Below are 27,098 nucleotides of genomic sequence, written 5' to 3'. Positions count from 1 at the left end.
GAAAATGAAATGAGGAATCTGGTTGCTATGGGCAACTAAGCCAGTTCTACTTTACACCAGTTATAAATGACCCCATTGGAGCCTGATATCACCATCACTTGTTAAAAGCAGCTGTCTGGCTGATGAATTATGGAGAATCCATCGGGAAGAAAATGTACACATCCCATTATCACCTATAATGATCAAAATGTCTAATCTGTTGACAGAAATGGTTACATAGCAAAGGTATATAGAAAAAAATATTAAGTCTCCCTCTTTCCAGCTACTGCAGGTATTTAAAGGGCTTGGCCCATCTCGCACATTGGTGGCATATCACTAGGACAGGGGTCAGCAACCTCCAGCACGCTAGGTGTGGTGACACTGCAACTTCCAGCATGCACACTTGCTTGGCTGTTCTCAGAACTTCCATAGAAGTGAGTGGAACATGCTGGGAGTTGTAGTTTCACAACAGCTGGAGTGGCGGAGGTTGCTGAACCCTGCACTAGAATATGCCACCAATGTCAGAAAGGTGCAGGGACCCACAGCCCCCTCTTCATTCACCTCTGGCTAATTTTGGCACTTCAATAGAAATTAATGGAGGATAGTCATCCTTCCATGGTGCACCCTCATTCACTTTGGGGGCCCCGTTCTTGAGATAGGTGCTGGTCCCAGAGGCGGGACCTGCATCTGTCTGATATTGGTGGCATATCCTTGCAATATCCAACCAATATTTGAGAAGGGCCAACCCATTTAAGCCTACACAGCAGCCCCAGTAATGTTTTGTCAGCATCTCACATGCTGTATCTTTTAAAATGGGAATTGGTACTCATCCTTTAGTAGTATTATAAAGGATTTTTTGGGGCTCTAGAAATTGATGACCTATCCTTAACATAGGTCTCAATATCCCATTGGTGGTAGTCCGATACCCCCACAATTGGTTGTTTCCTGCGGCCACTGGTGCCGGAACAGCCACAGGCAGGCCCTGGGTGTGGTACCTTCACCAATCGGATATTTTTTACCTATTCTAAGGATAATTCCTCAGTATTGGGATCTGGAAACCCCCATGAATAGGCCAACAGGGTATTCTGAAAAAAATAGTTACAGGAACAAGCCTATGAACCCATAGCTTCACTGTGTTACCTAATCAATTCTGTCCATATAGCCAGTGTTGGACTGGGGTACCTAGGGCCCACTAGTAAAATTTATTTTGGGGGCCCACCATACGGATACATTCGAATATAATAAATAATCTAACAAGTTTTTTACATGAACATAGGCTGGCTGAGGTGCTGTACATTGAATATATGTATGTAGTACAGTAAGTCTACTGTGTTATGTGCCACTTGTGCAGGGGGTGGGAGACTAGGGGCCCACCTTGCTCAGGGGCCCACCGGGGATTCCCCTGTACCCCTGTGGGCCAGTCCAAGCCTGCATATAGCCCTATCCCATGTAACTTATACATCTCGCACACATATGCAATTGTGTCTGCATGCTAGTAACACGCTTATTGAACAGGTCCTGGGCATCTCTAAAAAAGAAACATCTAGTACAGTTTACCGTATCGACGATGATAATCTAAAATCTGCATTGGCAGAAGAAAATCATGTTCTGATGCTTAATGTATATGAAACCATTGCAGCAAAAGTTCTTTGTAGGTAAGTTTCCTCTTGTTATGTCCTTTTTTGGTATGAAGAGTGAAGTGTAATCCATATGAAACACACGCTATTATGTATGTATGTAGCTTGTAGGAAACACTTTCTTCAGTTTTATGATTTTTCAAAGGGTACTTCCAGTGTTGCTTGTGTTCTTGTCTCCCACCCGGAGTTTAAACCGGTGGGGGAGGACAAGCCAGCAGATCAGGCAGTACCGTACCACACCCCAAGCTTCTCATGCAATACTTTTCTGCAGGCTATGCCTCCTAATGTCTCTAATAAACAGGACCTGTCACCTCTCCTAGCATGTTTTGTTTTAGTAGCTACTTGCATTCCCCATGTAATAACCATTCTGGAGCATCAATTCTTATGACTCTATGTTATGCCATTCCTTTTATTCATGCTAGAAGTTATGAATGAATTACTAGCAGTTTGCAATGAAGGTCCAGATGGGTGTTACCAGTTAGAAGTGTGTCCTTGCACAGTCTGACACTATCCAATCAGTGCTGCTAGTGTCAGACTGTGCAAAGATACATCCCAACTGGTGACACCGATCTGCATCTCCACTGCAAACGGCTGGCAATCCACAACTTCTAGCAGGAATAATAAAAAAGGAATGGCGCAATGTAGAGATATAAGAATAGATGCTCCAGAACTGTTATTACATGGGGAATGCATGAAGTCTCTACAACAGACATGTCAGGAGAAGTTACAGGTACTATATGAACTAGAATGTCAGCAACTCTGGAGTTTTTTAAAATGCAATGGCAGCCAATAAGATATTATTTTAACCCCTTCCCTACATCCACCGTACATGTACAGCGGATGTCGGTTCTTTAAGTTCCAGCATGCTCACATGTCAGAAATTTCATGCAGATTCAGACAAGTATTTGTGAAATCATGTGAAATTTGCTTGTATTCCTCCTTCCATTGTTTTTAGTGGGAATCCACACAATAGTTAATTTATTGACTATGAATCCATGCAAATTCTGGGGCTAATCTGCATGGGGACTTGCAGCAAAATCCGGTTAGCCTCAGATTTCTCCCTCAGATTCCGCTGAGGATTTTTCCAAGAGAAAAATTTGTGATGTGAACATGAAAAAAGATAGGCAACAGATGTGCAGCATTTTTGAGCAGCAAAATTTGGTTGGAAGAGTAAGGCCCCTTTCACACGAGCGAGAATTCCGTGCGGGTACAATGCATGAGGTGAACGCATTGCATCCGCACTGAATCCGGACCCATTCACTTCAATGGGGCTGTTCAGATGAGCGGTGATTTTCACGCATCACTTGTGCGTTGCGTGAAAATTGCAGAATGTTCTATAGTCTGCGTTTTTTACGCAACGCAGGCATAGAAATTAATGTAAGTGCACCCTTAGGCCCCTTGCAGACGAGCGTGTCCGGATGTGTTGCGTCTGTGATCAGGGAAAATCGTGCGAGTAGGTACGCAATTGCAGTCAGTTTTGACTGCGATTGCATTCCGATGTTCAGTTTTTATTGCGCGGGTGCAATGCGTTTTGCACGTGCATGATAAAAAACTTACTGTGGTACCGAGACCCGAACCCGGACTTCTTCACTGAAGTTTGGGTTAGGTGTTCTGTATATTTTATTATTTTCAGTTCTATCTTAATTCAGCAGGACCTGCGCTGACGTCACCGCGCTCACCACATGGTGATCGCGATTACGTCATCAAAGGTCCTTTGGCAGGTCCTGAAAGAAGAAAGATGATGATGATACCGGCGCAGTAAAAACTGAACAGTTGTTGTGCTTAGCTTGCTTTTAGTATGTGTAGTGAGTCGCATTATGCAACATTTCCCTGACCAGTTATAATAATATAATAATGTAATATAAAAAGCCAATTTTTCATGCAGTAGGTCAGCTACAATACAATATTAGATCCATTTCAATTGTGGTGTCAGTGCACAATATACTTTCTTTCAGTTCATTTCATTTCTTCCCACATGTAGACAGAAACTAGAGTTAAAATCCAGTGAAGCCGGACCTAAAGAAGTTGCCGGAAAGCAGCTGTCCAACGTGGTAAAGACGGTGGATCCTAAATATGTAGCCACTCCTCTAGTGGCTGATCAGGTGAAATCGCAGTGTAAAGGCTGTCCCTTGGTGAGTACAATCCATCGTTTTTGATATTTACATGTATATATTTAGAAATTGATATATAAATAAAAAAGTACACCGTTTTTAAAACTAAAGACTATGGGGGTCATTTATTAAGAACGGAGTTTTAGACACCGGTCTTAATAACCCACCAAAGTTATGAAAAGGTGCCGGGCCTCTGCGTATCTTAGGCCCATCCACCGCCTCTTCTAAATGTAAGGCAGCTTCCTACTTTCACACTCGCGTTTTGTGTGGATCCGTCATGGACAGATCCGTTCAAATAATACAACCGTCTGCATCAGTTCACAAAGGATCCATTTGTATTATCTGTAACATAGCCAAGATGGATCCGTCTTGAACTCCATTGAAAGTCAATGGGAGACGGATCTTTTTTCTATTGTATCAGTGAAAACGGACCCGTCCCCATTGACTTACATTGTGTGTCAGGACGGATCTGTTTTGCTCAGTTTCATTAGACGGACACCAAAACGCTGCAAGCAGCGTTTTTGGTGTCTGTCTCCAGAGCGGAATGGAGACTGAACGGAGGCAAACTGATGCATTCTGAGCGGATCCTTTTCCATTCAGAATGCATTAGGGCAAAACTGATCTGTTTTGGACCGCTTGTGAGAGCCCTGAACGGATCTCACAAATGGAAAGCCAAAACGCCAGTGTGAAAGTAGACTTACATTTAGACCATTTTTTACGCCTAAAATAGGGGTAGAAAATGATAAATGAGATGGGCCTACGGGCCCGTCCCCTTCCCCGTCCATGCCACGCCCACTTTTTTAGACCTGGCGTGGGAAAACTCGAACATGCCCTAAGTCTAGCCAATCATGACTCCCTTTGAGTACCTATCACAAAACATAAGCAGCCAGCAACTGTAAAGGAAGAGGGTCAAAGGCCACAAAGGGCATTTTACATCAGCAGTCAGGGTCCATTACCACTCTGTTACTTCTATTTGGAACATTAGTCAGTGAACACTACTACTCCCATTTTTACCTTCATTACAACTGCCCTTCCTTCGCTCTGTGTGTTGCATAGCTGCTTATAATTGCTAATCAGCTTTCTTCTATAAGACTGTGGTGCTGACCTCATTTCCTTGCCAGAACAATGAGGTTCCTAGCTTTCCAAGTTCCTGCTTAGACGTTTGTTTGCTGTGTTTGTTTTCTGCCATGTATCGGCCTGTGCCTGTTTATCCGATTATGACTCTGCCTGTCCTGATCTGTGCCTGTTTATCAGATTATGACTCTGCCTGTCCTGATCTGTGCATGTTTATCAGATTATGACTCTGCCTGTCCTGATCTGTGCCTGTTTATCAGATTATGACTCTGCCTGTCCTGATCTGTGCCTGTTTATCAGATTATGACTCTGCCTGTCCTGATCTGTGCCTGTTTATCCGATTATGACTCTGGCTGTCCTGATCTATGCCTGTTTATCAGATTATGACTCTGCCTGTCCTGATCTATGCCTGTTTATCCGATTATGACTCTGCCTGTCCTGATCTATGCCTGTTTATCAGATTATGACTCTGCCTGTCCTGATCTGTGCCTGTTTATCAGATTATGACTCTGCCTGTCCTGATCTGTGCCTGTTTATCAGATTATGACTCTGCCTGTCCTGATCTATGCCTGTTTATCAGATTATGACTCTGCCTGTTTACTGTTGTGACCCTCTGATGCCTGCTCTGACTTCGGACATGTATCACAAATTCACATGAAATCTGCCTGCCCTGACCCCACCCTGTTAATAACTATGGGGGACATTTATCAAAACTGGTGTAAAGTAGAACTGGCTTAGTTGTCCATAGAAACCAATCAGATTCCACATTTCTTTTTTCAGAGCTCCTTTGGAAAATGAAAGGTGGAATCGGGTTGGTTGGTATGAGTAACTAAGCCAGTTCTACTTTACGCCAGTTTTGATAAATCTAACCCTATGTGTTTTCCTGTTCCTTTGGTGCCTTGCACCAGTGTCTATGACAACCGTGGGTCAGCTGTCAACCACACCGGGACTACTCTAGGAGATAGCAGTCTGGTGGCTCCCTGCAGCAAAGTCAAGATCCCTGTATAAGGGTTATATGGTTAATACCAGGGAGCCACCATGATGACGCCCTTAAAGGGGTTGTCTCGCTTCAGTAAGTAGCATTTATCATGTAGAGAAAGTCAATACAAGGCACTTACTAATGTATTGTTATTATCCATATTGCTTCCTTTGCTGGCTGGATTCATTTTTCTGTCACATTATACACTTCTCGTTTCTATGGTTACAGACCATCCTGCAAGCCATCAGTGGTGGTCATGCTTGCAGAATATAGGAAAAAGATGCTTTTTCCTATGGTCTGCAAGCTCGACCACCACTGATGGATTGCAGGGTGGTCTGTAACAATGGAAATGAGCAGTGTATAATGTGACGGAAAAATAAATCCAGCCAGGAAAGGAAGCAATATGGATAATAACAATGCATTAGTAAGTGTCTTGTATTAACTTTCTCTACAAGATAAATGCCTCTTGCTGAAGTGAGACAACCCCTTTAAGTGTAGCCCAATGTCAAACTGGTCGGTTGACACAGTGGTTCCACACACACTGCCATAACACACATGTACTAATATTCAAGAGTGGAGCTCAGCTGAGCCCTTGGACAAAGCATTATTAAAAAAGATTATGTGTTAGACTAGTTTCACATATGCAGTAAAATTTACCGCAGGTGATTCCAGTAGAGGAACAGCCTCCTGGAGTTCACCATATCCAGAACAGCCGGATAGGGCCATGCATTGCCTTACGATATTGACTATAATGCTGCCTGGATCCTGTTAGTCAATGGACTGGCGGTGAAAGTCAGAATCCGGCAGGCTTTTCCTCTGCCGAAACAGCCCCCCGGATACTTTTACCCAATAAAAAGAGGAAAATGTTGATGAGGTATAAAGCCTGTAGACAAAGGGGTTAGCTTCTTTTTTCATGGTTTTGGTGACAGATGCTCTTAATAGATAGTTAACAATATCATTTTGATAATTTACCAAAAATATATATTGTAGCTGTTACAGCAATGGAAGACTATTCGTAAGGACCTGGAACCTGAAAATCTTTCAAAATCCAGTGCTGCTCGTAGCTTTTTAGAACTGATTCAGAGTCTTCGAAGAGCCAGAAAGTCAGACATCATGGCGCTTCTCAAGTCAGAAAAAGATGATGTTCTGTGAGTATTGGTGACCTTTTTATTTTACCAGTGTAAACATAAACTAGACAGTCTAATGATGCACCAAATTTAACGCAGTGGCTCATGCTGGATAATAAATCTTGTGCGCATTTAGGGTAGGTTCCTACCGGATCTTCCTGCCGGAGTTCACTGGATCCGTCCTAGCCAGATTCTGCAGTTCACCATGCAATTTTCTAGCATTCTAGCACAGTTATGTTAGTAAATCTGGCCATCTTAAAATGGAAGTCACTTTGTAGTCATATATTTATCATTCCAGTTTAACCCCTTAATGACCACACACTTTTTTGCAATTTTGCGCATGTGGTGGCTAAGTGGTCCTAACTAGTGTTGCGCAAATTGAAGAATCCAAAGTGGGTTTCGATCCAAAACTTTGGAAAAATTAGATTCGCCACGAATCGGAATTTCCTTGTGCTTCATGGTAACAAATATTTTTTTCCTAAAATGGCTGCTGCATGTGTTACAAAGTGAAAGGAAGAAGCCCAGGAACCCAATATGACCCATAATGCTGTGCAGCCAGCCAATCTGCAGGTAGCCGTGCCCTGTGATGCCCTATAAAACCCTTATCCTGCTTGGCCCCCATCCTTTTACCGTGAGCTGAGCATAGGGAGAGACGTGACAATCGCTTATTTGCTAGCGATAGTGTTGCTGAAAACTGTTAATAGAAGAATATTGGATAGGGAGAGTGCAGGGAGCAATTTTAGAGATAAATAAATAAAAATGGTGTCAATATTACCAATTTTTTGGCCACCTTGCCCCAAAAAGTGTAATAATGAATGATCAAAAAATCATATGTACCCAAAAATGGTACCAATAAAAACATCAGCTCTTCCTGCAAAAGGCGAGCCCCTGCACAAGACTATTGGCAGAAAAATAAAAAAAATATGGCATTCAGAAAATGGAGACACAAAAACATAATTTGTTTTAAAAAAACCTTAATTATGTAAAACTGAAACAAACAAACAATATAGACATATTCGCATTCGTAACAACCTGCTCTATAAAAATAGCACATGATCTACCCTGTTAAGCGTTGTAAAAAACAAAAAAACGTGCCAAAACATCCATTCTTTGGTTACCTTGCCTCACAAAAAACAGGATATAGAGCGATTAGAAATCATATGTACCCCAAAATAGTACCAATAAAACTGTCACCTTATCCCAAAGTTTCCAAAATGGGGTCACTTTTTTTATTTGTTCTTACTGTAGAGTGCATCTGGGGGGCTTTAAATGGGACATGGTGTCTAAAAACCACCCCAGCAAAATCTGCCTACCAAAAACCATATGGCGCTCCTTTTCTTCTGCACGCTGGCATGCACCCATACAGCAGTTTACCACAACATTTGGGGTGATTCTGTAAACCGCAGAATCGGGATAATAAATATTGAGTTTTGTTTGGCTGTTAACCCACGATGTGTTAAAGAAAAAATGGAAAATATGCCAAAAAAGTGAAATTTAGGATTTTCATCTCCATTTTCCTTTAATTCTTGTGGAATACCTAAAGGGTTAACAATGTTTGTAAAATCAGTTTTGAGTAACTTGAGGGGTGTAGTTTCTAAAATGCGATCATTTTTTTTTTTTTTTACTATGTAAGGCCCACAAAGTGACTTCATAACTGAACTGGTCCTTTAAAAAGTGGGTTTTGGAAATTTTCTTAAAAATGTAAAAAATTGCTTCTTAAATTCTAAGCCTTCTAACGTCCCCAAAAAATAAAATGACATGTGGGGAATGTTAAGTAATAAATATTTTATGAGGTATCACTTTCTGTTTTAAAAGCAGAGAAATTGAAATGTAGAAAATTACGAATTTTTCAAAATTTTGGGCAAAATTTTGGATTTTTTCATAAATAAAGGTGAAATATATTGACTCAAATTTATGACTGTCATGAAGTACAATGTGTCATGAGAAAACAATCTCAGAATGGCTTGGATAAGTAAGTGTTCCAAAGTTATTACTACATAAAGTGATACATGTCAGATTTTCAAAAATAAGCCTGGTCACGAAGGTGCAAAATGGCCTGGTCATTAAGTCCTCTTTCACACGGGCGTCGCGTGTCAGTGCCGGATAGGATGCAGGTGCGTCATGGGAAAATGCGCAATTTTTCCTCGCGAGTGCAAAGTGTTTTCATGCATTTTGCACGCGCATGAGAAAAATCTGCATGTTTGGTACCCAGACCCGAACCCGGACGTCTTCACAGAAGTTCGGGTTTGGGTTAGGTGTTGTGTTTATTTTAATATTTCCCCTTATAACATGGTTATAAGGGAAAATAATGGCATTCTTAATACAGAATGCTTAGTAAAATGTCCATTTGAGGGGTGAAAAATAATAAACAAATTTAACTCGCCCCATCCACTTGGTTGCATAGCGGATCTCCTCTTCTTTCTTCAGGACCTGGGTAAAGGACCTTTTGATGTCACTGCGCTCATCACATGGTCCATCACCATGGTAATGGACCATGTGATGGATTATGTGATGGGCCATGTGATGAGCGCAGTGACATCAAAAGGTCCTTTACCCAGGTCCTGAAGAAAGAAGAGGAGATCCGCTACGCGACCAAGTGAGGGTGGGGTGGGGTGAGTTAAATTTGTTTATTGTTTTTTAACCCCTCCATCCCTAATTTACTTTGCATTCTGTATTAAGAATGCTATTATTTTTCCCTTATAACCATGTTATAAGGGAAAATAATAATGATCGGGTCCCCATGCCGATCGTCACCTAGCAACCATGCGTGAAAATCGGGCATTGCACCCGCGCGGAAAACTCGCCCATTTGAAAGGGGCCTTAGGGGTTAATCCTTTATATTACTGATACAGTTACTGTACACTAATGCCAATAGACAGTTGCCTGGGACCTCTAAAGGGGGGCAGTGGCACAAATGTTGCTGTAGCTGGCACAAGTAGCAGCAGAAAAAAGGGTGTTGGTAGCTGCCGCGGCAACACGACAGAGATGCCACTGTCATCCAGCGGTCATGTTTTGACCAACAATCCAGCTGTACTGGAATGGTGGACTCACTCTTAAACATCATCTCAAGTAACAACAGATACACACAGCCAGGAATCGGTGGGTTCCTCTGACACCAGCCTTAGTTGGCATGGCCCAGGAACTGCACAGACTCGGCCAGCACAGACTCGGAGGTTAGGTCCCCTGTGGACTCCTCTAGACATGCAACTACTGATGATGACAGTTGGGTAGGAGTACATGTTGCAAGAGGTTAAGGACATGCACAAGAGACAGGTGAGGGTGACACATAGCAGCAATAACATAGCAGCAAACAGATCTACAATTAAGGCTACTTTCACACTAGCGTTCGGGTGTCCGCTTGTGAGCTCCGTTTGAAGGCTCTCACAAGCGGCCCCGAACGCATCCGTACAGCCCTAATGCATTCTGAGTGGACGTGGATCCGCTCAGAATGCATCAGTCTGGCAGCGTTCAGCCTCCGCTCAGCAGGCGGACACCTGAACGCTGCTTGCAGCGTTCGGGTGTCCGCCTGGCCGTGCGGAGGCGTGCGGATCCGTCCAGACTTACAATGTAAGTCAATGGGGACGGATCCGTTTGAAGATGACACAATATGGCTCAATCTTCAAACGGATCCGTCCCCCATTGACTTTCAATGTAAAGTCTGGATGGATCCGTTCAGGCTACTTTCATACTTAGAATTTTTTTAACAATATAATGCAGACTGATCTGTTCTGAACGGAGCCACCGTCTGCATTATATGAGCGGATCCGTCTCAGACGGATCCGCTCTGAACGCAAGTGGGAAAGTAGCCTAAAACAAGAGGAATGAGGGCCCTGCTCGCAAGAGCTTACAATCAGTGAGGAGATGGGGGTGACGCCAAAGGTGACACTATACAGTAGGTAAAAAAGTTTTATACAATGGTCCGGCCATCTTAATACAATAGGAGAGTAGATATAAGGCTGCATGAGCCAGTCACCAGCCGATATTTGTAGTGCGTATGTGTGCATGGGGTGTGGTGGATACTGATAGATCAAGTCCATGATGCAGATACAAAGTGCCCCACCTGCTGAGGCCTTCAGCGATCACCTACCTGTGGCCAAACCTGGCAGTAGATATTCAGTTGTTCTGCAGAACCACCATAGGTGTAATTAAAGGGATTACCCTGCCATATATATTGGAAGGTCATCAATATCTGATCGGTGGGGGTCTGACACCGCTTCCTCTTCATTACACTGCAGTTCGTCTTGGAAGTGCAGTGTAATGACAAGTACTCTTTCCTTTCACTTGAAGCGAGCAAGTAGTTGCAATTACACTATGCCTCTGCTCCACAGACTACGCATAGTTTAATGACCAGTAAGTGGCGCTCACATGGAGCACAGCTTCTTCTTCAAACAGCTTATATCAGATATTGATCCTGATGATAGGTCATCAATATATATGGCAGGACAATCCCTTTAAGTACTAGACAAGTCTGTATATTGCAAGACTTTGAAACCACTATCTACATTATATATGTTAAAATATGAAAGGCATGTGGACATTTTCAACCACACATCTGAAACTGACTGTTTATGTACTCCATTTTCACAACATAATCACATGTAAAACATAATTTATTAAATGCTAATTATAATTGTCCCTGCAGAATGTTTCTCTTACACGATAACTATGCTCTTCCCACAGTCCTCAGCTAATCGATGCTGTTACCTTTGCTCAAACGCCTGATGCTCTAGAGGCACTCTTGGAGTATTTGGACTTTGGGAATGGAAGTAGACCTTTGTTACAAGAGAGGTTCTTATATGCCACTGGACTTGCCTCACATCCAAATGAAAGCATGCTGCGAGCACTACTTGTAAGTTTATTTGACCTGTGATGAGCAAACCAAAATGTGTAATCAGGGACACAAAAATGTATTTAATCACATTTGCTGCGTACAATATCAAGTTGCAGTGCACACGTGCCGTCTCCCGTCTCTCTTCCTCCACACTGCTGCCTTGCCATAGACATGGCAACGAGCAGAAAGAGAGGAGGGAGATGGCACGCGTGCACTGCGCACGCCTCTCCTTCATATAGCTGATCGGCGGGGGTGCCAAGTGTCGGACGCCTGCCGATCTGATATTGATGACCTATCCTGAGGATAGGTCATCAATATTAAAAGCCCGGAGAACCCTTTTAATTCCCGGGGAACCCCTTTAAAGCTTCTGCAGAAACAGGCCTCATCTGTTAGTACCAGTGGATAGCTTTAAGAAGTGCAGAGGTTATGGCACTAGTGCCAGGGGGTTCCATGGCCCCATTCACTTTCATATGACAGACGTACTATAAATGGCCCATGAAGATCAACTTTGACTTTTTTATTTAATGTTAAACAGGGGTGTACATGTCATAGAGACAGACCTTGTAGATACAGTGGTTCCAGTGAATATGTGGATCACCCTAGCTTAGGTTGGCCCCACCTTTATTCCACTATAGCAGTGTGAATCTTAGCTGGTTACCCGCTTGTCTGCATGCACTGATGCATTAGCAAACAAGGAATAGGGAACTGGTCCTAGTATTCGACCTACCTTCCAGCTCCAGACTCTTCTGTGTTCAAATGTGATATAGCGCCATCAACTTGAAACAAGAGGGATTGCAGTTATGGCACCTTTTGTCACGGATGGTGTAACAGAAAACAAGAAGTTACAAATAAGGATCCGACTGGCTTGATCCGAAACTAAGGAACAAAAGGGTGACCCCTATTTAAGCCCTGAAACTCTCCCTGTCTTCTCAGCCCATGCAAAGATCTCTATGCTAGAAAATTGCATGCCCTCGTGCCTCGACTGTATGACACCTGAACACCCTATAATAGTGAGGGGACACGACCACCGGCTCCCTACACTTAATACGGAGGGAGTCAGGGTCACCTAGGATCAAGCAAACAGGAAAACACTAATTAATGAACAGACTTATCTGTAGAAGGATCAGTTGTAGCATGCAGCATGTACACAGTCCAGGAAGTTGTATAAACCGCAAAGTGATGCAGTATGGGAAGGGATTTAAAGGGATGCAATCAGTGCAACTACATGACAGCTGAGAGAGGCTAACGAGATGACAAAACGAAAGCAAAACAAAAGAACCTCAAGCAGGAGGCTCTGAAGAACGTCTGTCAGAGCTTCTCAGGTGTCTGGTGGTGACAGTACCCCTCCTTCTACGAGTGGACTCCGGACACTCAGAGCCCACCTTCTCAGGATGGGACCTATGGAAAGCCCTGATGAGACGAGTGGCCTTAATGTCCGTCACTGGGACCCACGTCCTCTCCTCAGGACTATAACCCTCCCAATGAACGAGGTACTGGAGAGAACCGTGGACAACACGAGAATCCACAATCCTAGAGACCTGAAATTCAAGATTACCATCAACCACAATATCAACCACAATCGGAGGAGGAGGCAAAGACGAGGGTACAATGGGTTGGACATAAAGTTTTAATAAGGACTTATGAAAAACATTATGGATCTTCCAAGTCTGAGGAAGATCAAGACGGTAGGCAACAGGATTGATGACGGACAAGGTTTTGTAAGGCCCAATAAACTTAGGACCCAACTTCCAGGAGGGAACCTTCAATTTGATATTCTTAGTGGACAACCACACCAGATCACCAACATTCAGGTCCGGACCAGGCACACGTCTCTTATCCACCACACGCTTATATCTCTAACTCATGCTCTTTAGATTATCCTGAATCTTTTGCCAAATAGATGACAAAGACGAGGAGAATCTGTCCTCATCAGGTAAACCAGAAGACCCCTCTCCAGAGAATGTCCCAAACTGCGGATGAAACCCATATGCACCAAAAAATGGTGACTTATCAGAGGACTCCTGACGACGGTTATTTAAAGCAAACTCAGCAAGGGACAAAAAAGAACACCAATCCTCCTGATTCTCCGCCACAAAACAGAGCAGATATGTCTCCAGATTCTGATTGACGCGCTCCGTCTGGCCATTCGACTGCAGGTGGAAAGCAGAAGAGAATGACAACCGAACCCCCAAGCGAGAACAGAAAGCCTTCCAGAATCTGGAAACAAACTGCGTGCCCCTATCAGAGACTATGTCTGAAGGAATACCATGCAATTTGACAATGTGATCAATAAATGCCTGCGCCAGTGTCTTGGCTTTGGGCAAGCCAGGAAAAGGAATGAAATGGACCATTTTGCTAAAACGGTCCACCACCACCAGAATCAGTCTTCCCCGAGGAACGAGGCAGGTCCGTTATGAAGTCCATGGACAGATGTGTCCAAGGACGGGAAGGAATGGGTAACGGAAGGAGAGGACCTGATGGCCGTGAATGAGGGACTTTGGCACGAGCGCAGGTCTCGCAGGCTGCCACAAAACCCTCAACCGACTTACGAAGCGCCGGCCACCAGAATCTCCAAGCGATGAGATCCACTGTGGCTCTACCCCCCGGGTGCCCAGCAAGGACAGTATCGTGGTGCTCCTTAAAAACCTTGTCTTAAAGCGAGAGGCACAAACAACCTCCCAGGAGGACAAAGATCAGGAGCCTCTGCCTGGGCTGCCTGAACCTCTGCCTCCAATTCAGGATAAGGAGCAGAGAACCACCACACCTTCAGACAAAATGGGACCCAGGTCTTCAAAATTCCCACCTCCCGGAAAACAACGTCACAGGGCATCCGCCTTCACATTCTTAACCCCAGGGCGGAACGTGACAACAAAATTAAACCTTGAAAAGAACAAAGACCATCTGGCCTGTCTCGGGTTCAGACGCTTGGCTGACTCCAAGTAGGCCAGATTCTTATGGTCGGTAAACACGGTAATAGGGTGTCTGGCTCCCTCTAGCCAATGGCGCCATTCCTCAAAAGCTAACTTGAAGTCCAAAAACAACTCCCTATCTCCCACATCGTAATTTCTCTCTGCGGAGGAGAGTTTCTTTGAGAAAAAGGCACACGGTCGCCATTTGGCAGGAGAGGGACCCTGAGACAAGACCGCACCCACACCCACCTCAGAAGCGTCCACCTCCACTATGAAGGGCAAAGACATATCAGGTTGTACCAAGATGGGAGCGGAAACAAAACTCTCCTTGATACTAGAAAAGGCCTTACGCGCCTCTACCGACCAGGAGGAAAAATCTACCCCCTTTCTAGTCATATCAGTGAGTGGTTTAACAACAGAGGAATAATTCAAAATAAACTTCCTGTAATAATTGGCAAAACCCCAAACACAGATTTTTTCAGTTTAGCGTACAATTTATTATCCCGCAGGAAGAGCAAGACCTGACGTAGGTGGTCCTTATGAGTTTTGAAATCAGGAGAAAAAATCTAAATGTCATCTAGATACACTAATACAAATTTCCCCATTAAATGATAAAAAATGCTGTTCACAAAATGCTGAAAGACAGCTGGAGCATTCATCAAACCAAAAGGCATAACCAAATTCTCAAAATGGCCCTCAGGGGTTTTGAAGGCCGTCTTCCATTTGTCTCCTTCTCTGACCCTGACCAGGTTGTATGCCCCTCTTAGATCCAACTTGGAAAAAACTTTAGCCCCAACAATCTGGTTAAACAGGTCCGGGATCAGAGGAAGCAGATAAGATCACGAATTGTGATACTGTTCAGCTCCCTGAAATCCAGACATTGTCTTAAAGTACCATCTTTTTTCTTAACAAAGTAAAAAACTGCGGCAACAGGTGACTTCGAGGGTCGTATGTGTCCCTTTCTCAGACTCTGAGATATAAGCACGCATAGCGACCCTTTCAGGTTGGGAGAGATTGTATAAACGAGATTTAGGGAGCTTGGCGCCTGGAATGAGATTAATAGGGCAATCGTACTCCCTGTGAGGGGGCAACTCCTGAACACCACTCTCAGAAAACACATCCAAAAATTCAGAGAGAAAAGATGGTACAGTCTTAGTAGAAACCTCTGAAACAGATGTCGTGAGGCAATTCTCTCAGCAAAAGTCACTCCAACCATTTATTTGCCTCGCTTGCCAATCAATGGTGGGGTTATGTTTAGTGAGCCAGGGTAGCCCCAACACTAGAGGAGTAGGCAACCCGCTTAGGACGAAATGACACATCCTCAACATGAGTATCACTCACAATTAAACGGATATTGTGAACTATGCCCTTTAACGATTTCTGAGAAAGTGGAACAGAATCAATAGCAAAAACAGGTATATCCTTTCCCAAAGTGCATACCTGGAAACCATGTGTTATAGCAAATTGATTATCAATGAGATTGACAGCTGCTCCACTATCTACAAAAATCTCACAAAAAATGTTCTTGCTCTCTAGCGCCACCCTGGCAGGTAGGACAAAACGGGAACTACAAGCAAACGGAAAACCTTCAATTTCCGCATCAACCTTGCCAATAATAACAGATGGAACGTTTTTAGAGGATTTTTTTCTTTTTGTTTCTTTATTACTCTCAAAAAACTGCCTGAATCTCCTAGAGGGACAAACATTTGCCAAAGGATTTATACCTCCACAACAGAAACAAACCCTCCTCTGAGAGCTGAATCTTCTATTGTCAGAGGCAAGCAAACCCAGCTGCATGGGCTCCTGCTCCAGAGGGGATTGAAAGAGACTGAGACCCCTGCGCACTGAATGAGACCGCCGCACTGTCCTTGGACTGAGTATGACAGGAAGGAGTGATCTCTCCTCTCTCTCTAAGACGCCTGTCAATACGAATGGCCCGAGACATGGCAGTGTCCAAGGAGGTAGGTCTCTCATGAAAGGCAAATGCATATTTCAATCCCTCTGAAAGACCATGGCAAAATTGACTTCGGAGTGCAGCATCATTCCAACCACTATCAGCTGCCCATCTCCGAAATTCTGAACAGTATATCTCTGCGGACTGTTTACCCTGGTATAAAAGACGTAGTCTAGACTCAGCCAGAGCAATACGATCCGGATCATCATATATCTGACCCAGGGCTAAATAAAATTCATCCACTGAACGGAGGGGCCGTGCCCCCACCGGCAGCGAAAAGGCCCAAGACTGAGCGTTATCCCTGAGCAGCGAGATGATGATCCCCACCCTCTGCTCCTCATCACCAGAGGAATGGGGAAGTAGGTAAAAATGAAGTTTGCAAGCCTCTCTAAAACGAACAAAATTCTCACTACCCCCGGAGAACGTATCCGGGAGCGAGATCTTAGGCTCAGAACAAACTCCATAAACGCAAGCTGAACCGGTCACCTGAAACTGAGATACAGTTTTACGGAGATCTGCTACCTCCAATGAAAGACCCTGCATGTGTTTAGTCAAAAGTGAAACCGGATCCATGCTTGAGACGGTTTTGGCGGTTTATAATGTCACGGATGGTGTAACAGAAAACAAGAAGTTACAAATAAGGATCCGACTGGCTTGATCCGAAACTAAGGAACAAAAGGGTGACCTCTATTTAAGCCCTGAAACTCTCCCTGTCTTCTCAGCCCATGCAAAGATCTCTATAATAGAAAATTGCATGCCCTCGTGCCTCAACTGTATGACACCTGAACACCCTATAATAGTGAGGGGACACGACCACCGGTTCCCTACACTTAATACAGAGGGAGTCAGGGTCACCTAGGATCAAGCAAACAGGAAAACACAAATCAATGAACAGACTTAGGCCTCATGCACACGACCGTTGTCATCCGAAGATCCGTCTGCATAAAAGCTTTTTTAGATCTAAGTTTTCACTTCGTGAAAACTCATATCCGACAGTATATTCTAACACAGAGGCGTTCCCATGGTGATGGGGACGCTTCTAGTTAGAATACACTACAAACTGTGTACAAGACTGCCCCCTGCTGCCTAGCAGCACCCGATCTCTTACAGGGGGCCGTGATCAGCACAATTAACCCCTTCAGGTGCAGCACCTGAAGGGGTTAATTGTACTATCATATCCCCCTGTAAGAGATCAGGGCTGCCAGGCAGCAGGGGGCAGACCCCCCCCCCCTCCCCAGTTTGAATATCATTGGTGGCCAGTGCGGCCCCCCCTCCCTCCCTCTATTGTAATAATAGCTTGGTGGCCAGTGTGCCGCCCCCCGGCCCCCCCCCCTTCCTCCCTCTATTGTAATAAATCGTTGGTGGCACAGTGTGCGCCCCCCATCGGGGGCCCCCCCCTTCCTCCCTCTAGTGTAATAAATCGTTGGTGGCAGTGTGCGCCCCCCATCGGGCCCCCCCCTTCCTCCCTCTATTGTAATAAATCGTTGGTGGCACAGTGTGCTCCCCCCATCGGGCCCCCCTCCCTATATAGCATTACCAACATTGGTGGCCAGTGTGCGGCCTCCCATCCCCCCCCCCTCCCGATCATTGGTGGCAGCGGAGTTCCGATCGGAGTCCCAGTTTAATCGCTGGGGCTCCGATCGGTAACCATGGCAACCAGGACGCTACTGCAGTCCTGGTTGCCATGGTTACTTAGCAATAGTCCAATAGTAGAAGATTCATAGTTACCTGCTGGCTGCTGCGATGTTCGTGTCCGGCCGGGAGCTCCACCTACTGGTAAGTGACAGGTCTGTGCGGCGCATTGCTAAATGAACTGTCACTTACCAGTAGGAGGAGCTCCCGGCCGGTCACATCGCAGCAGCCAGCAGGTAAGTATGAATCTTCTACTATTGTACTATTGCTAAGTAACCATGGCAACCAGGGCTGCAGTAGCTTCCTGGTTGCCATGGTTACCGATCGGAGCCCCAGCGATTAAACTGGGACTCCGATCGGAACTACGCTGCCACCAATGATCGGGGGGGATGGGAGGCCGCACACTGGCCACCAATGTTGTTACTGCTATAGAGGGAGGGGGGCCGATGGGGGGTGCACACTGTGCCACCAACGATTTATTACAATAGAGGGAGGGGGGGCCGATGGGGGGCGCACACTGTGCCACCAACGATTTATTACAATAGAGGGAGGGAAGGGGGGGTGGCCGCACTGGCCACCAATGATATTCAAACTGGGGAGGGGGGGGGGGGTCTGCCGCCTGCTGCCTGGCATCCCTGATCTTTTACAGGGGGATATGATAGTACAATTAACCCCTTCAGGTGCGGCACCTGAGGAGTTAATTGTGCTGATCACGGCCCCCTGTAAGAGATCGGGTGCTGCCAGGCAGCAGGGGGCAGTCATGTACACAGTTTGTAGTATATTCTAACTAGAAGCGTTCCCATGGTGATGTGTTAGAATATACTGTCGGAAATGAGTTTTCACGATGTAACTCATATCCGACAGTATATTCTAACATAGAGGCGTTCCCATGGTGATGGGGACGCTTCAAGTTAAAATATACCATCGGATTGGAGAAAACTCCGATCCGATGGTATAAAAGGGACTCCAGACTTTACACTGAAAGTCAATGGGGATGGATCCGTTTGAAATGGCACTATATTGTGTCAACATCAAACAGATCCGTCCCCATTGACTTGCATTGTAATTCAGGACGGATCCGTTTGGCGCCAGGCGGACACCAAAACGACTTTTTTTTCATGTCCGTGGTTCCTCCAAAAATCAAGGAAGACCCACGGACGAAAAAACGGTCACGGATCACGGACCTACGGACCCCGTTTTTGCAGACCGTGAAAAAATACTGTCGTGTGCATGAGGCCTTATCTGTAGAAGGATCAGTTGTAGCATCCAGCATGTACACACTCCAGGAAGTTGTATAAACCGCAAAGTGATGCAGTATGGAAAGGGATTTAAAGGGATGCAATCAGTGCAACTACATGACAGCTGAGAGAGGCTAACGAGATGACAAAACGAAAGCAAAACAAAGGAACCTCAAGCAGGAGGTTCTGAAGAACGTCTGTCAGAGCTTCTCAGATGTCTGGTGTTGACACCTTTTTCCTGTATCTTTATAGGAGCTTTGTTGCACTCCGTATCGGTCTAGCTGTGTAAAGGGTTCCCACCCCAGTATACAATTAATTTAAAGATCACAGCGATAGAGCTTCAGTTGAAATGCTTTTATTTGTATACAGAATACCCCACCATTGTTACGATATTCTTAGTTGTATGCAACAGAAATATTTTCGTTATTCCAGTTTTTTTATTGCTTTATTTTCTTTATAACATTACAGGACAAATACAAAGGAAAAATAGCAAATGTCGAGATTAGAGAAACGGTGGTTATAATTATTGGAGCCCTCATCAAGAAACTTCACCAGGCTACAGGCTCAGAATTACCGGTAAATATCCTATATCAAAGTTGTGTACATGTGTGTGGGTGTGCTTTGATGGGTGTCATATCATTGTCACGTGCTTGCTGCTTGGCCAGGCACAGGTGCTGCTCCTCTCACCCCATGTCTTTCACAGGTTCAGCTATCTGGCAGCGGGCCCGGGGCGACAGTATCCTGTGTCTATTGCGGATATTTTTAATTGAACCTTACCTCATTCTGCATTATTGCAAGGAATAAACCATACTTTGTTTCTGTGTGAAGCTGCTAGGCTTTTTCTAATGTGTTAATCAGCATCTGTTACATATGCCATTCTGTTTGTCTCATTCTCTGCCTGAGCAATAGGTTCACTAGTCTGTTAGTTCCTGTTAAAGTGTGCTTTACTGATTGACTGCCCATGTACCAATTTCTGCCTGATTATTTTATTCTAAACCTTCTACTGCCTGACCTGACCTGTGCCTGATTACTGTATTGACCCTTTACTGCATGCCCTGACCTCGGACCTGTTTCTTAGATTTGCATGTACTTTGCCTGTCCTGACCATGACCTGTTACTGACTACAAATTTACATCAGTGTCTTTTGACCACCACATGGAGGTACTAGCTTGGTGCATTCCCTGCAGCAAAGAACAGATCCCTGTATAAGGGTTAAAACCAGGAAGCCACCATAATATGGCCCTTAGGTATAAACAAAAGCCACATTCATTGGTTGACACAGATGGTAATAGTGGAGAGATTTCTGTTTTGGGAGTCACTATTTGTTAAATATTCAAGCCATTCTAGTTGGAACTTGGAATTGTAGTATTTGGCTATTAGGAATTATAGGTAAATCACCGGCATTCACACAGACATTTGGGGTAAAATAAAATAAGAGAAAACTTTCAGTTTATTATAGTTGAAAAGAGAGAATTTCATTTTAGATACATTTTAGATATGGATGACTGTTTTGTCCTTTACATAAACTTCTGTTGACTGTGAAGAAAATACAGTTAGCAGCTCTAGAGAAGGAATCCACAGTACTGCACAACACTTCTCAGGTGTGAGGGGAGGACATCTACAAAATTACAAGTAGTAAACATGTCAGAAGTATGAATATTATTTGCATTGTTTGCTTTACAGGCAGTTTTGGAAGCCAAGAAGTTAATCTTGGATGGTTTACAAAAGGCAGAAAAACCCTCTGATGTTAAGATATATCTTCTAGCCCTGAAAAATGCCAATCTGCCAGAAGGAATTCCATTCCTGTTGAAATATTCAGAATCCGGGGATGGTCCTGTCAGCAGCATTGCTATCAGTGCTCTTCAGAAATATCATATCTCCTTCATCACTGATGAGGTAAATTAACAAAGAGACCTTCTAGCTACAGTATTACAGAGAGATGTTTGTATTCATATATACATTTGTGCTTCAAATTTGTGAACTCATCAGAATTTACTTTATTTCTGTGTAAACTTTGCCTAAAATTTGCATCAGATTTGAAGTCCTAAAAATAGAGAACCAAAGCAAACAAATAAGCCAAAATATTACACATTTATTTATTGAAGAGTATGTTCCAATATCACATGTCTGTCAAAAGTATGTGAACCTTTCGAATTAGCAGGTAATTTGAAGGTGAAATTAGTCAGGTGTTTTCAATCAATGGGAAGACAATCAGGTTTAAGTGGGAGACCTGTTTTGCTTAAAGGGATTCTGTCACCAGGATTTCACTTACTGAGCGGTTAACATCACCACATCAGTCTCCACGATTTATATTACAATCTACTAGTATTACTGCCCTGTGTCTTGTAATTTGTCCGAAAAAATTGCTTTTATTAATATGAAAATTACCTAAATAAGGAGCCCAAGGGGCTGTCCCTCTGTCCGGTGGAGCCCAGCCGCACCCCTTCTCCTAGAGCCCAGCACCGCCCCACTGCTAATTTATTCACTCCTCATCACCGACCTCATATGCCTGGTGCGCCGTAATCTTGCACATGCGCCGTGGAAAGACCAGTCAGCGCATGCGCAATGTGTTCTGCGAGGCCGATGCCAGGACACTGCGCGGGCGCTGACAGGTTTATCCACGGCGCACCAGGCATATGAGGTCGGCGATGAGGAGTGAATAAATTAGTAGTGGGGCGGTGCTGGGCTCAAGGAGAAGGGGTGCAGCTGGGCTCCACCGGACAGAGGGACAGCCCCTTGGGCTCCTTATTTAGGTAATTTGCATATTAATAAAAGCTATTTTACAGACAAATTACAAGACACAGGGCAGTAATACTAGTATATTGTAATATAAATCGTGGAGACTGATGTGGTGATGTTGTTCGCTCAGTAAGTGAAATCCTGGTGACAGAATCCCTTTAAAGAACAGTGGAAGTATATCATGGCATGAACAAAGATTTCTGTGGACCTCAGAAGAATAGTTGTTGATGCTCTTCCACCTCTGGCATAGCCTAATAGGCTTATACCTAAGGCAGACCAAGGAGCCTTTATTAGGTTGACGTTAGGTCCACCCAATGAGTAGAGAGAGGGAGCTCACTACATCTGCCAAACTTCTTAGATACTGTAGTCGCTATTAGCAGCATCCTAAAGGTTAAACAACCAGGCTCCTGCTGTAGATGTACAATTATGCCACGGTGTGTTAATGGACTAATATTAGACACCATATTACAGTTTTTTAGGAATCTGACAGAAAAAGCCTCTGTATGAAATCGGAGGCATACACTATAGTTGGGACCTCATGCATTTCTATATGGCTGCCTTACTTTTGTTATGAATTATATGTAAACTATAAAGCAGTGGTTAACATATTTTTGTATTGACCTAGATAAAAAAGGTCATGAGCAGGATCTACCACCAGAACTATAAAATACATGAAAAGACAGTGAGAACAGCAGCAGCAGATATTATACTGAACAGTCAGCCTACGTATATGGAGGTTAAAAATCTGCTTCTTTCTATTGGCGAGCTTCCACAAGAGATGAACAAGTATATGCTTTCTGTGTTCCAAGATATTCTTCAATTTGAGATGCCAGCCAGGTACATGAATATATAAATTTACTGAGAGAAATGTTGATGAGGATTAGAGGACTGAGAAAAGGTTGTTCACAGCACCATAAAGTAAGCTGATTATAGCACTTACAGAGGCACTTACCAACATTATTTCTGCCACCCCCCCCCCCTCATATTGGTAAGTGAGCAGACATACATAACCACTTAACACATTGTTTTATTAATGTATTTTCAGCCTGCTGTATTAAATTATTTAATTGGGCACAACGAAAGTAACACTAGAGTGTCCGCAAACATGCATTCACAAATCCAATGTATACAGAAGCACATATGCAAAAAAAGTCAGTACCTAAAACAGTACCCAGGATCCCTTCATAAATCATACCAGCATTCACCCCTCTCCTCGCCAACAAAACAAAAACAAGGGAACAACTGCATCTTCCAATAGACATAAAAAAAGTGAATCCAGGAGTAAATATATATTCACATAATGATAGATCAGCAATAAATTAATAACTAATGAAGAGAGATAAAATATGAAATGAATACGCGTACGCTAAAAAATAATGCACTATTAAGCCAATCACAAGAATGATAGTGAAGTGAGAGCCATCCTGTCACACTTCGGTGTGGGTGGGAAACACCACACCGAGCATAGGGGGAACAGAGAATCAGGCCTGAGAACTAGGAAAATGGACACCTCCTAGTAAAAACCCTAACCGAAATCCTGACTGACTACCAGTATGAACAGGCCCCAAAGGTAGGTGAGCTCATACACAGGAATACCTAGAGTCCTATCAAGCCCTATAGGACCCTGGTACTAATGGCAGGAGCGAGGCTACCTATTCCTCCAAAAGGAGGAGGAACAGGAGTCTCCTATAGGCCTAATACAAATAATAGGGAAATTCAACACTCAGAACCAAAATAGGAAAAGGAAAGACTTAACTTCAAAGCACCAGGAACTCAGCTCCAATCACAGTCTATCCAAAGGTTTAAACAGAAGCTATAAACCGCACAGCATTGTGGGAGAAGCAGCGATATATCGATAAGGTTAAATGACCCTAATAGCCACACCTGGGGAAAGAAGGTGTGGTAATCCCCAGAAACAACACAGACTTAATTTGATCCAAACGGAAAACATGTCAAATCAAACCATGTGTTGCCAGTCTCACCGATCTCCTTCCACCTGTTGCGAGAATGTCTGTGACACATCCAAATATAAATAATATATAGTACCCAAAGTGAGGTTGGCCTCGGCTGGTTACCTATTGGGACAGGTAGTAAGGCCGCCTCGGCCATCTTGAAAACGTGCCAAATCTCGTGCACACTGATGTGGTGATGTCACCACATCAGCGCTCTGACGTCACCACATCCAGCCAGTGCACTGGATTCATGGCAAATCAATTTTTTTCTGAAATTCGGATAGAATTCCACTTCATTAACTTTGATTCGCTCAACACTAGGGACAGGTGTGAAAGACCACTAAATGGTTTCCTCATGTATAGTACGATCTTTCCATTACTATCTATTGTGGAGCAGGTCCTTTACAATAGACAATAAACATGTGATCTTATGTTATGACTGAGCAGCCTGACAGCAACAGGGACCAGAATCTCATCCCTCTTCCCCGTTCCTGTCAAACTGCTCAGCCATGATAGACGATTGCATGTTTATTATCTATTGTAAAATACGTGCTCTACAATAGGTAGTAATGGAATGATCGTAGATGAGATATTTTGTCAGGTTGAGCAGCCTGACAGTACATCTCAGCAGTGTGACGTGAAGGCAGGTGCTGGAGCAGAGTGCAGATAGGCCTTGCCCCCTCCTAAGCAGCTGCAATAGTGGATGCGACCCCTTCTAGTCACATTGTAGGACGTGTTGCCAAAGGCCTTATCTATACCATTCCCGTAGAACCCCTACAAAGGGAGTCTGTCACCTGCATAATCGGCACCACAATGTAGGGTAGGTGCCCTGAAACACAGCCATATCTTTGTTGTGAAAATTTGGTCTTCAACTCCTTACAAATTTTTATGCCATTAAGGTTTTCAATGCGCCATCATTCTGCCAATAATGCCACATGACACGACAATAAGGCCTTCTTGTTTAATTGTTAGTCCCTAAGATTTCAGGAGCAGTGATTGTGAGGGGAGCCCAAAACCTTATTTGCATAAAAAATGAAAAGAACCATTCTGAAGATTGGAGGATCAAATTTTCACAAGAAAGATTTGGTTATGTTTCAGGGCACATACCCTACTTGGCGGTATGCTTGCTTTGAAACTGATTTTGGAAGTGACATACCTCCTTAGATTATCAAAGATGCTACCTTTTAACTGCTGAGTTGCTATAGTGTGTAACATTAGACTGAGAGGGAAGAAGAATTTAGCATTTACTATAGTGGACACAAATGGCCTGGAAAACATTATAATAGAATGTAAAGTGACAGCTAGTAGTATGTACTGCCCAACATTACATATGTAAAGAAGAACAAGTCTGCAGGAAGCTGCTTGTATGATTGAGTAGTAATTTGACTATGACTTGAGCTAGGACCTGTAATTCACTGCTGGTAACATGTATATGTCTATTCTGTACTTTAGTAAGCTCATTCGGCAAGTGTTGAAGGATATGAAGGTGAATAACTATGATCGCTTTTCAAAGCTTGGATCCTCATCTGCTTACTCAGGATATGTGACACGTATGTTGCACATTCTTTGTTCTCCTATCCCTTAACATCTACCACCTAAAGGATAAACATAAGCTTATAATATACTGTAGTCTGTATAGGGGTACATGGTGTCTGAAAAGCATATATCTGTCAGATGCTATTGGTTATGATTAGGCTTCAATAAGACAGCCATAACATGAGCACTTTTTAGTGTCCATATTACAGACTCAAATCCCGTGAGGATAATGATACGAACTTACAGCTTCATAGATCCCTGTGAAGCTGCTAGCTTGGGTCACTAGACCCTCAGTCAGACAGGGATTCGCTACTATTATACTTAGAAACTAGATGTAGTGGCAAGATACTAATATGCATCACAATGTACTAGTACATCTAGGAGTTCCTATGGTGGGCCCAGTCTCTGAAGCCCTAGTAGGCCCCTAAAGTCCAGGAGAAAATCCCATTAGGAGCTCCCTTTGGAGCTAATCGTTTGCCACTAGGCTCAGAGAATAATTCCCTCTGGTGGTCTCAAGTAGCCCCAGTCCAACACTGCTAGTTTATAACATATCAATGATCTTATAGTAATTTACCTTTAGTAAATGGTTGTGATTTATGCGCTTGTAGATAACAGGATTCCTTATGGATAGAGAGGGGTTTCTTCTGAACAAACCACAGAGTAATTGCATTTCTCTCTATGATTAGTGCTTTGCATTTGTATTCAATAACACGTATACATTTTTACTAGTGATGATAACAATGTTTCCCTCCATTAGGAGGCCCTGACTCATCAGCAACGTACAGTCTTGATATACTATACTCTGGATCTGGCATCCTCAGAAGAAGCAACATGGATACCTTAGTCTATTCCAAAAACACTGAGCTGCATGCCATTCAGGTAATCAGATATGTATCCAACCTAATTATCCAAGCAGCCTGCAACGTACCCTTGCAGAACTTGTCCTTTAGGCCCTGCTCCGTGCATTAAGAACTTCCGGCAAGATCTGTAGCCTGACTCATTGTATTTCATGCTAAATTAGCAGCTCAACAGCTGTCTATTTCTGAAATCCACCTCGTGGAGGGGTAAAACACATACATGCTATTCTCCAAAATGTTTACTGACTGTTCCCATGTGGTACAGTGTTTCTGTCTTGATTACTCTTGTTCCAGCATGTAAGTTGTTACAAAGTGTGAGATTATCATGTCCTTTGGTGGGTAGCAGGCTATGTTACCAAGATTGCCTACCCGTTATAGCTTTAATGGCCTAATTTTTTATTTGTTGGGCTGACCAAATACATTTTGTGTTCTTTTCCTGACACAACAAGCTGAATTTTATACATATATATATATATATATATATATATATATATATATATATATGTGCAACGCACCGACAACGGCCAGGGGTCCCTTAAAGTA

General features: G+C 43.7%; 1 protein-coding gene across 1 annotated transcript in view; it reads left to right on the top strand.

Annotated features, from left to right (window-relative positions):
- Positions 1-27,098, top strand: part of LOC122924568 (microsomal triglyceride transfer protein) — a 121,181-nt gene that overhangs the window by 70,669 nt on the left and 23,414 nt on the right. Inside the window, exons 6-14 of the mRNA XM_044275801.1 lie at positions 1,495-1,634; positions 3,598-3,748; positions 6,771-6,928; positions 11,588-11,756; positions 19,940-20,047; positions 21,155-21,367; positions 22,836-23,047; positions 25,615-25,712; positions 26,456-26,577. Coding sequence (XP_044131736.1) covers positions 1,495-1,634; positions 3,598-3,748; positions 6,771-6,928; positions 11,588-11,756; positions 19,940-20,047; positions 21,155-21,367; positions 22,836-23,047; positions 25,615-25,712; positions 26,456-26,577 — 1,371 coding nt within the window. The remainder of the gene's footprint in view (positions 1-1,494; positions 1,635-3,597; positions 3,749-6,770; positions 6,929-11,587; positions 11,757-19,939; positions 20,048-21,154; positions 21,368-22,835; positions 23,048-25,614; positions 25,713-26,455; positions 26,578-27,098) is intronic.

This window comes from Bufo gargarizans, chromosome 1 (genome assembly GCF_014858855.1).
Source record: "Bufo gargarizans isolate SCDJY-AF-19 chromosome 1, ASM1485885v1, whole genome shotgun sequence".
In the NCBI taxonomy this organism is placed as follows: domain Eukaryota; kingdom Metazoa; phylum Chordata; class Amphibia; order Anura; family Bufonidae; genus Bufo; species Bufo gargarizans.
The sequence above is the reverse complement of the archived record's forward strand: the minus strand, read 5'-3'. Positions and strand labels throughout refer to the sequence as shown.